Source organism: Poecilia formosa, unplaced genomic scaffold, assembly GCF_000485575.1.
Source record: "Poecilia formosa unplaced genomic scaffold, Poecilia_formosa-5.1.2 Scaffold25, whole genome shotgun sequence".
NCBI lineage: Eukaryota > Metazoa > Chordata > Actinopteri > Cyprinodontiformes > Poeciliidae > Poecilia > Poecilia formosa.
The window spans coordinates 3,482,668-3,494,310 of NW_006799964.1; the positions used below are offsets into that span (position 1 = coordinate 3,482,668).

Genomic DNA, 11,643 nt, shown 5'->3' on the forward strand with positions numbered 1-11,643 from the left:
AAACTGTTAGCTGTAATTTGGGTTAATACATTGGCTCCTGGGTCCTTCCGCTCCCCATTGTGCCCCATCATAAAAGAGATATAATGCAGATGCATAAAAACGTCAGCCAACCGAGTGTCTAATACACTGACTCACACAGTAAGGGAGGCTAATCCCTCGTTTTGTTTGCTCACATAGATCATCACTGGAAATCAAAAATGTTAATGAATTGCACTGGAAAGATTTCACAATATTTGTATGGAGCTCTTGCTATTAAAATTTGAAAAGACTTTTAGGATAGGATAAAAAGAAAAAAAAATCTACTCAAAAAGAGCAGGGTAGCAAGAAGTAGAGGGAGGTCTGCTCTTTTGCTTCTTACAGGCAAAAGGAATGGAAAACTGTGTGTTTTACCATGGGGTAAATATTGAGAGAGTAGAGATATAAACGAAGTGAAGAACTGCCTGCGTCTCTGTTGCTCTGCCAAAAGCATGTGCGTCACTTGATCCATTGTTTAGTGCGGAGAGGTCTCTGCAAGCAGGCGGCTGCCTCCCCGCTCCAGCTGCGGCCGCTCCACTGTTTATGTTTGCAGGGCCCTTCGCCTTGAAGTGAGGCTATGCAAGCAAAGCCCAGCCATATGCGAGTGTTTGGCCAGCAGGAGAAAAAAAAATAAAAATCACCAATCCTCTCTTTTTTTAATCCACACTTCTACTGTTTCTCACCCTCAAGTTCATTTTTATTTATGTCTTTTTTAGCTCTTATTTTGTTTACTTCCCACCAGACATTAGCCACCAAGCTAATGTTTGGTGGGCTGCTCATTTGGGGAAGTGCAAAGGTTGTAGTAATTGTCTTCTATAAAAATGTTGGTCTTGGATGGGGGTGGAGGGGGGAGGGGGGCACAATGTTTAAAACATGTGGAGCTCAGTGTCAGATGATTTCACCTAATGTAAGGGTGAAAAGCACATTGGCAAGATAGTTCATCAGAAAGTGGTTTGCAAAGTTTGTAAAAAATTTAACCTTTTCACCTTTTGTAATGTAAAACCACATGCTTTATTGTTTTCTATTATGATTTTATGTAACAAACCAGCATAGAGTCAAGCATGTTTCTGAAGTGTAAGGAATATGGCTTTCAGAAAGCATTGTCAGTCCTGTTTATTTTGATATCCTTAATTAAAAGTCATGGAAACCAACCACAATACTGGCTTGAAAGGTCAAGAATAAAGTTGTAGAGAAGTTTATAGCAGGATTATAAAACATAAATCCAATCTGCGTACTCCTGTAAACCTAACCAAGAAAAGGACGACCAACAAAACTGACAAGCCAGGTGAAAAGCTACGTTAACCCTGGAGGAGCTACATAAGGCCACAGCTCAGTTGGTAGAGTGCTGACAGGACAATTATTATTTACACACTTTCCAGGCCTGGTCTTCATAAAAGAGTGACAAGAAAAAAGCCATAAGAAGTCTTGTTTTCCACAAAGTAAGAAAAACTCAATGTAAACATGTGGAAGAAGGTGCTTGGGTCAGACATTTTTGACTTGCATGCAAAGTGCTTAGTGTGACAGAAAACTAACACACCATGCATAGAGTGATACATGGTTAGGATCATTCTGACTAGACGCATTTCTTCAGCAAGAACAGGAAACAGGTCAGAGTTGATTTGAACATGGACGGCGCTAGATACAGAGCGATCATGGAACAAAACATGTTAGTGGCTACAAAATAGTTGAAATTTTGATAGACGATCGTCTTCCACATGTAACCAGAACCGCATTGAAATGGCTTTGGTTGAAGCAAATTAATATGTTTGAACAGCCCAGTCATAGTCTCAATCTAAATGCAATAAAAAATTGTAGCAAGCATATTGAAAAAGTTATTTTAATGCAATTTGACTGTGCTAGAAGTATTTTGGCAGTGAATGAGCCATGAGAATGACTTCTCCCCTTACTCTTTAGATTTAGTATTTGAATATTGTTCTCCATATGTTTTACAATTATGCAGTATTTGGTTCTGATTTATCTCCAAAGACCCCCGTTAAATACATTGAACGTTTGATTTGACAAAAGATGGAAAAAGTTCAGAAGAGATGAAGACTTTTGCAAGCATCCAAACATGCATCAAAGTTTTCCAGTTTTTGTTATTCCAACCGTCAGTAATCTAATAATTGCAACACCAATATTTTTGTGCAAAATTAGCAGTTTCCATTATTGGCAGATACAAAGATACCACTGTTGGACTGAATCAAGGATTAAAGGGTGAAAGGATTCCAATCTCCATCTTAAATTCCTCAGTCAACCTGGATAATTTCTTGTGTGGCAAGCTTCCCTGCGTCAAAGCAAGTCTGTGTGTTTCCGAGGGTTAGCTGTCCTGACCTTGACTTCTGGGTGGGCTGCGTAGGCCATGTGCTTGCCTTGGAACATTGCTTCTGTTTGCTGAAACAACATGCAAGCGGTGTCAACGCAGGAGAATGGAGTGCCACAGAGAGCATTATCACAAGCAGTATTTCACTCCCTTTTTTAGACACAGTCACAGACTCACATATACAAAAATTAAGCACAGTAAAAAAAAAAAAACAACAAAAACAACGTCTTCCGAGACTTTCTTTTTGCCCAGAGTAAAGTAAAAAAATTTTATCTGCCACAGGACGTGCTCTCATCTTTTTTGTCCTTAAATTGAATCCCACTGATAGAAAAACGATGAAAAAGGGTACCTTGATTGAATTTGACCTTTTTTATGGACAGCAATAATAACAGTAATTAACCCTGTTTGATATTTGTAATGCTTTGACATAAGACATCAAAGAGTTGCCATAGTTGCATTGGCACCAGGCGAGCCAAGACCACCTAAGACGCAGAAACCCCCTGTTCTTGAGAAAGCAGGGTAAACAACTTTTGATTTCAAGCAGCAGTTGACACAGACATGCAGCTTCAGCAGGTTTTTCAATCTTAGATCAAAGATAAAAGTCCTCCAAGAAATTTCAAAATTAGATATGGCTTTTAAATTAAAGTGACTAATATTAGCTACCATCTTGTTACTTATTTATTATGTTGTATACTCCTATGCATGTTTATCTTTGCAATAGATGCATTGAAACTCCCATTAGAGAAAGTTCAGAGTAACAACCCCGCTTTTATTTCATAGTCTTTGCCTGTTCTGCCATCTGGTGGCGATTTTCAGCATTGCAAGGTTCATATTTTAAAGTTGTTAAAGAAAACCTTAAAGAATCTTCTATAGGCTTCTAGATTTTAAATTAGAGTGCATAATCCTAATTCATAAAAATTACATATTTGTAAATAATAATAATAATAATAATAATAATAATAATGTATCTAAATTTTATAAATACAATTCTTGCTTACATAATCCATAGTTGCCTGATACATCTGACAAAATTTAACAGATAAAAAAATAAATAAGTTTGTGTTTAAACTTTTGAAAAGAATAACGGGAATGAATGACAGAATTAATAAGCAAATAAATAAAATACCTAAAACGGTTAGCATTTGCTTTAGGCAGTGGATTGAAATTATGAGTGACACGATTGAAAGTGAACAAAACACAGAAAGCCGTCTGACACTGTTAGAAAGCAATCTAACCTCAATTAGACCATTGATTCTGCAAAGCAGGAAATCCATCAAACAAACAGAAATCAACAAATAAGAGATGGATGTGGAGAATGGAGTGAGAATAACACGAAACACAACAAAACATGGTCGAAACAAGATGAAAAATCCAAAAGTAAGAACTGTAAATGGTAAAAAGTGACATAATCTAGCACACAGACAATCAAAAATCACTGGAAAATACAGAGTACAATAAGGGCATTAATAGTAGTGAAATCTATGTAATGACAATGAAAATTAAATGATAAAATCAGAACATGAATACAAAGCAAACAGGCCAGGATGAAGACATATATAAATGTCAGTTCCACCCTCGGAAAATATTGATCAAATAAAGTGACCTGTAGGGGTTCATGCAGAATGGAAATGTCAGATTTAGCATTTTCTTGATAAACCGATGTTAAAGGTGTGAGGTCATGTTAAAATGTGAAACTTTCAATAAATTTACATACAATGAGTCTTCTGATTAGCTACTCTTTTTTAAATTAGTTTTTGAAAAACATGGGAGGACATTTTTCAATAAAATTACTTGATCTTTCACATTTTTTAATATACCTGGTTATGTTTGAGGTTTTAGAGAACTTGATGTGTTGGGGGTCTGTAGGTTTCTAACTAACTGAACTACAACAATAATTTCTAGCTATATTTCAAAAACAATAGTTATGTTTATCAGCTTACCTTTGCAAAATTATAACTGCAAATGTTATAACAGAACATTTCACAGTCTTTGTTAGAAATTTTATGTAACAGACACAAAGCCTCCACCAGCTTTGCACTAAGATCCTTGTGCAAATTTGAACTTGGAAGAACTGTTGAATCCTTGTTCTATTCTCATCTAAATCTCCTTGCTTCTTGCTTCAGCGACTAAAAAACACAAAATTTTGACGGATGCATTCATCAGAATTCTTAAATATATTTAGCTTTATCAACAGCGTAAATTGTTTCCTTTTTTCAACAAGAAATCTATGCTGAAGACAAGAAGTCCAATGCTTATACATATTGGATCATTCGGAACAATTGTTTAGTTTCAGTCAGATTGGATGGAGAGCATAAATTTTCAAATCTTTGTAAATATTCATCAGTGGATTTAGATCAGGAGTTTAACTGGGCCATTCTAACACAGTGAAATGCTTTGATCTAAACCACTGCACAGTAGCTTTTGTTGTGTGCGCTCAGTGTTACTGCCGTTCTGTCCTCTTGCACACCCTGATGGTGCTTTCAGGGCGATGTGCAACGTTATTTTCTCACAATATAGCACTTTGCCCGTGAGAGTTTCCTGTATGTTACCATTCACGGCCTCTGCCTCTTCTTCACTCCCATCATCATCCTCATTTAACTGTTGTATGTATGTATTTCCTGAATTTTAGACAGGGATGTCCGACAAGTCCAATAAGTTCACAAGTGTGGACTTGTTTAGTTTGTAGAGCTCCCCCTTCTGGCTGAACTGTGTAGGACAGTTTATTAATGCCCTGGCTCTCCAGAGGAAAGGTGTTCAGGTTGTTCCTCTGGAACTGGTTGCTAAACATCATGTAGCCATATCTCTGATGGATGGAGAAAGTTTGGAGGTAAGACTTTCATACGTTTGCGCTTTGATTTAATGCATCTGCAGCAGAGGAAGGTCACTGGCCTGCAGTGGTTTGCAATGATATAAACTCTATGAAAACTCTTCAGTAGTGTGAGCGTGGATTTTAAATGTGCTGCAGTGTGTTTTAATCCTTCCCTCAGAACTAGCTTTGCCTTCTCACTACTTGCATCTTCCGATGTACTGCTGTACACCTTCCCTGTCTCTCTTGAAGTATTTCCACATCAAGATGGGTTCAGGCTTTTTTGCAGTGTCAAGTTTCCACCAAACATAGCTAAGCTAGTTTTTCATCTGACCAGAGCACCATCTTCTCCACTGTGACCCTCAAACCCGAGGTGCTCTGTTAAATGGTTTTTTTATAAGCTTAGTCACATAAAAGTCAGCTTTTAAAATTTTTGAATCACAAAAATATTTCCCAGAGCCACAACATGCCACAACACCTTAAGCATGTTTTATTAAAGAATGGTGCATTTATAACTTTTATCTATACCAACCTTTCACCTCATTGATGCTTCTTCCTCTGTCTTACTGATTGCCACACCTTAAAATCATCTCATTAATTGTCATGTAGGACAAATCAAGACTGTCCTTCTTTGAGTAGGTGCCATTTAGTTTTAGTTTGAAAAAGTCAAAGCAAGTATGGAGGATCTAAGCTCAGGGTCACTCTGACCATCTCCATCTCCTTCTCCCATCCCCTCCACTATCTTTGATGGGGGAGGATTGTACATCATGGCTGTCTAAACATGCTGCCTGCCTATGATTTTGGCTTTTCTCACAGCACAAAAGGCCATGTGAACCTGACCGTGCAGACAAATAACCGGACGTCTATGTGGTTTTATCATTGTACGTCATTTGCAGCATGTCATCTTGGCGTCTGTTTCCATTCTGAACCAAACTCCAGCTTGATATGACGTTCACTTTCCTTCACTATGCGGTTTGTGCAAGGTGAGTATGTTTAGGACACCAGTAAGATACCAGACTCAGAAACTAAAATAATTTTTTTTTTTTTTTCATGATTTATAACAGGATGTGAAATCATGTTAAAATATTTAGGACACACAGTGAAAGAGTTTATATTTTTCAACACATTTGGACATATAGATTTGTCAGAGATTCAATAAAAATGGAAAACTGAAAGAAAAGACTTCTTTTTTTTCTGTAAAATGCAAAACGACAAATACAGTTTCCGGCTGAGAAGAAATTAGGACACCCACACATTTATTCCTACTTGTGATGGCTAAAATTACGCCCACATACATCACGTCATTGCACATGATTAGAACGTTGTTGCTTTGCACTGCAGACATTTAGGTGAGCGTGAACAGCGAGGTGAGAGCCAAACGGCTGTCTGAGGTCCTGAGAGAGAACAACAATGGCAGCTTCTGAGTCTTGTTCGGTATTTAAAGACGTCTCACAAGAACTAAAATCAGTGCGTTCCACTGTACAGAAAACAGTGTATTAGTGAGACATTCAGAACAACTGCGTACATTCTCAGGTCAAGAAAATTCACCCTAAAATCAAACCAGATGCTTAAAGAAGTCCGTCTCATGAAAACGCTCACTTCACACACGTTCACGGGAGATACAGTAATACAGTAGGCTCTTGTTTATAAGACCGGGCCCCTTAACTGCCACCCTCAAAAAGCTTACAGCGACCTCATAGGTACTTGAGGTCACCTGTGTCCTCATGACACTTAAGGTGTTTAAGCAAATTAAGTAAATCCGTCAAGGGGCTCGCTGAGTGTTAAGACACTGGACCGAGTTAGAGCTTAACCGTAATCTGATTGAGATGCTGCAGGTTGACTTGAAAGAAATATTGTCGATAGGCTACTGTCACAAATATATCCGTTTCCCTCAAAATGAACCAGCGGAGAGCAATGACGAGTTATACAGAGCTGCATTTTATTTTTAATCGCTTGTGATACATTTACCTGACATCTATTTGAACAACACTTTAGCAGATACAACATAGTTTGATAAATCAGGACATAAAACACAAAGAAACAGAAATTATGACAAAACCTATATTTAAACAGTTGTTTATTGTACAAGCAGTTTGTACAATAAAGCTATGTAGCTGCGCGTTAGTGAGTTATGCTTCATTTATTGAGGGTTTGTTTTTACACATTTGGAAATAACAATAAATCGTAGGTCTTTATAATTTTAGCCATAAATATGTATATACAAAAACACACACACACAAAAAAATCATAATAATCGACTCCTTCTGTTGTTCACAACATCCATCAGTTCTATAATTAAAAGTGGATTCAACAATTTCATGTGTTCCTATTTTTTCATACCGTTCTTAGATTCCATTTTTGACTCAGAAAGTGACTCCCTCTGACCTGTTTTCTTTTTAACGTAGTCCTGTAAGCCTTGCAGCACAATCTCAGCATAGACGAGCTTAAGAGGAATAGACTGCAGCAACCAGGCCTAAATGAACAACACAAAGACAACCATGAGGATAACTCAGTCTGCCAGCACACAGTGCCTTGTCCAAACTCTTCCAACTTTCTCAGCAATTTCTCATGTTTCAGCCACAAAATTCAGTGCATTTTCTTGTCTGAAAGAAATATGCAAATTAATATGTAGCAGTGAAAAGGACATGCGAGCTTTGCGCATAAATAGACTGAAATTTTAGTCCATTCTTTTTGCAAAAATATCAACAGCCGAGCCGAGCCGATTTGGTGCAAGTAGTTGCACCAAATCTGTTTTTGGAAGTGTCAATGTGAAGGGGGTTGATAATAATTTCATGACACTTTAAAATTTTTTACATGAAAACAATTTTAAAAAACAAATAGCATTATTTTTCCACTTTGCAAATATATATATTTTTTTGCCTAATAAATAAACATGAGAAAATGTGGAAAGTTCAAGATGTTTGAATACTTCTGCAAGGCACTGTTCTGTTACTTGGCATCATGAGATACTTTTGTAAATTGTTTTACCAGGAGTGTGTGGCAGACAGTGCCGTTGATTTTGTCTCCAGCTCTGACGTACTGCAGGGATTTTTGTACAAAGTATTCTGGCAGCAGAGTCACCATGTTCGTCTTTTGGAAACCCGCCATCCGAGTGGAGACCCCGAAAGGAGCCACTGCCTGAGAAAACATTCAGAATGTGCTTCAGGTTCGCAGCAAACAGTTTCAGCCTATTTGTGGTCCAGAGTTTTTCAGAGAAGGTCTGAAAGAATGTTGTGGTACCTGTATGATGATCCCGCTATCTCTGTACTCTGCTTGGAGACCTTGAGAAAATCTTTCCACAAAGACCTGCACAACCCGACATTCATGCAAAGGTTATAAATGATCCAATCAGATGACCTGCAAAATATCTTAGATGGATCATTTTACCTTTGATGCAGCATAAAGGGTATAGAGTGGAAAGGGAAAAGAAGCAATTCCTGAAGCAACATTGATGATCACCCCTTTATTCCTGCAGAGCCAAAGAAAAATTCAAAATTCAACAGCTGCAAACATATTTGTGGAAAGCTGAACTGCATTGAACAGCATATTATAATATAACTCTGTTAAACATTACATCTAATGAAGAAAACATGGGTAGGAGACCTGTTCTCCATGCCTGGGAGGATTATTTTGCACATCTGAAGACAAATGAAAACAAGGTCAGATTCGAGAGAAATGAGAGTATACAGCAAGTGTCTCAAGACTGAGGAAACTGTCAGTCAAATAAAAGTTAAATATATTTCTCTTTTGTATTTTACAGAACTGATGTAACAGAAACTCTCTTACCTTGCACAACGTTTTCACATTGCAGTTTATCACCTTCGTTATTGTCTGAAAATACACATTAACACCTGTCTCAGTAAAAGGTTCAGGACATTAAACTCAACTTCAGAACATTTAATATTGAAACAAATTGTTTTACATTTTATTTTAAAGGAAATGTAAAAGTTTGTTTACTATTAGAAAGAACCCTGAGATGAAACCACTCAGAAAGTGCTGAATCAATCACCATTTTGTTTGTCTTGTGTATAAAACTAGAGGATTAGTCATTTAAATTATTGAGAGTTTCACTTTTTGAATTAAATTAGTGGGGGGAAAAAACTTTTACATTATATTCTGATTTCCTGAGATGAACCTGTTACGCATTTAAATAGAGATATTCATTTTCTCTTGGGACAAGCGGATTTATTCAAAACAAACATCTTTCAAAATGATGTGTTTATATCTGTACGTGTGCATTTTAATGTCAGGAGCATATCAAGTTAGTTCCTAAAAATTCACATGGGCTCTCATGTGCAATCTTGTGAAATATCACTGACCTTGTCCAGCTCCTCAGAATCGAGAAACTTACAGGGGACGAAGGTGGGGAGCACCCCAACGTTGTTAACTGTGTACGAGGAGACAAAAGATGTTGTTTCGGAGAAAGAATATTCCTTCATAATTATGCTTTGAATATTAAATAGAGGAAAAAATATGAAGGCCTGACCTAAAACGCCAATGTTAAGGTCTTTTAACTCTTCCTCTATTTCCCTGAAGATATTCTCCTCACTGAAGTCTGCCACAATCACCTTCACCCTCCGTCCTGTGGTTTCACCTGAGACAATATCAAACACTGACATTACTCCGAACAACAGCCATCTATAAAAAAAAATGATTATTCATACATTTGTAGGTGTTTTTGCAACTACAAACAAGCAAGTGTTATACCTATTTCCTCTGCCACCTTTTCCAGCGTTGCTTTAGTTCGACTCATGATGACAACATTCATTCCTCGGTCAGCAAGCTGAGAAGCGGAGTGTGACGGTTAAAATCAGGAACAAAAATGTCCACATGCAAATATTAGTGAACAGAGTTCAAATAAAAGGTAAGTATATTTAGGTTGCAAATTTAAATGCAAAAAAATAAATAAAAAAAAGTTTATCACATTGTTTAAACAGTTACTTACTGCAAATGCATAAGCTCTTCCTATGCCTTCTGACGCACCAGTCACCACTAAAAGAGAGGAGGCAAAGAGTAAGATATTCAAATCAACTGTTTCTGTTTGCAGCTGTTTACAACTCAACACTAGGGGCGCTGTCACTCTCCAGCTCCTTCTGAAGGTCCTTCCAGCGCTGTCAGAAGGACTTTAGGGCCCCGTTTCAGAAAGCAGGATGAGTGAAAATCCTGAGTAAGTTCAAGTTGACTATGGGTTTTCGGTTTCTGAAAGCCAGACAGCTGTTATCCTGAGTCAGCAGAGATTGTTACTTCGCGAACAATCTCTGCTCGGCATGATTGTTTGAGGAAATCCTGAGTTTGTCCTATCATTTTGCTGGCTGGCACAAGGAAAGTTTCAGAAACGGTGCTTCCTTTCCTGTGGGAGCCTGTAAAAGCTGGACAGGATATATTCTCTATCGGAAGAGGGCGATCACACCTCGAGTGGATGTTTTTCGTTTCCGGGTTATTTAAAGCGTTACCGTTTTCAATTTATCTCAAGGAAGTCCCCCCATTTTTGATGAGGTACCCATGAGGGCAGAACTTCGACTCGGCAGGAAATTTAATGTTTTTGATTGTTGATTCAATGTTGCATAACTCTGTGCTTTTGTGTTTAATGATGTAAAGCACTTTGAAATGCCTTGCTGCTGAAATGTGCTATACAAATAAAATGTGATTGATTGATTGATTGATTGATTGAATTAAATTTCCGCCTGCACGTCACATTGAAACAAAGAGGTTATCTTTGTGCTGCTTCGTTTTTATACCAACTGGATGCTGTCGGGAAAGTTACTGTACCACCTGAGCTGATCAACAGCAGAGGTGGATGTGGATCAATTAGGCTACTCATGTCTATAAAGTTCTCCTTAGCAGAATAGTGTGTGTCTCTACCTGTCATGGACGCATGGTGTTCTATCTCGGACATGTGCTCTCCATTAAATATCTTTTTTTTTCCTGTTTTATGTTGTTGGTATCAAGCACAAATTGTTCAGTTTTAAGTGAATTATATTGAGTAATGTAGCATTTTAAACAAGAGCCCCCCCCACCCCCACCATCAGACTATAGATAATTGTGAATTGAAACTACAAACATTGTTGGTATTGCAGCATCAACAGTATTGCCTTTGTTTTTTAATATATTATCCTTTTGGCATCATTGAAATGTATAATTCCAGTGGTAAGCAACAATGGTCATTTTAAGGTTCTTAAAGTGAGGTTCTCCCCTTCTGAAAACCCTGAGTATCAGAGAGTCGGGTAGGCTTATTCAGAGTAACTGCCTTCTCAGAGCTTGTTAACCCTCCTTTCTGAAATAGGGCCCAGGACTGCCCAGGACTGCCTGCGTTAATGTTTGTTTACACTTCAGTCCATTTTGTTCTTACTCACTGTGCTAAAACAACATGTTCCTCAGCTGATAAAATGTTTGCTGAGAACAAACAGAAACTGTTTCCAAGGGCTCACAACATCACAACACTCCCCTTTGGTTCTGACAAACAAATAAAATCACACACGCACACACACACACACACACACAC

General features: G+C 37.8%; 1 protein-coding gene across 1 annotated transcript in view; it reads right to left on the bottom strand.

The window, feature by feature from the left end:
* Nucleotides 1-7,056: 7,056 nt before the first annotated feature.
* hsd17b3 (hydroxysteroid (17-beta) dehydrogenase 3) overlaps nucleotides 7,057-11,643 on the bottom strand; it is an 8,838-nt gene continuing 4,251 nt past the window's right edge. Inside the window, exons 2-11 of the mRNA XM_007548185.2 lie at nucleotides 10,087-10,133; nucleotides 9,849-9,924; nucleotides 9,628-9,735; nucleotides 9,461-9,528; nucleotides 8,928-8,972; nucleotides 8,745-8,779; nucleotides 8,529-8,610; nucleotides 8,382-8,447; nucleotides 8,130-8,279; nucleotides 7,057-7,614 (exon numbers count right to left, since the gene is read on the bottom strand). Coding sequence (XP_007548247.1) covers nucleotides 7,468-7,614; nucleotides 8,130-8,279; nucleotides 8,382-8,447; nucleotides 8,529-8,610; nucleotides 8,745-8,779; nucleotides 8,928-8,972; nucleotides 9,461-9,528; nucleotides 9,628-9,735; nucleotides 9,849-9,924; nucleotides 10,087-10,133 — 824 coding nt within the window. The 3' untranslated portion in view covers nucleotides 7,057-7,467. The remainder of the gene's footprint in view (nucleotides 7,615-8,129; nucleotides 8,280-8,381; nucleotides 8,448-8,528; nucleotides 8,611-8,744; nucleotides 8,780-8,927; nucleotides 8,973-9,460; nucleotides 9,529-9,627; nucleotides 9,736-9,848; nucleotides 9,925-10,086; nucleotides 10,134-11,643) is intronic.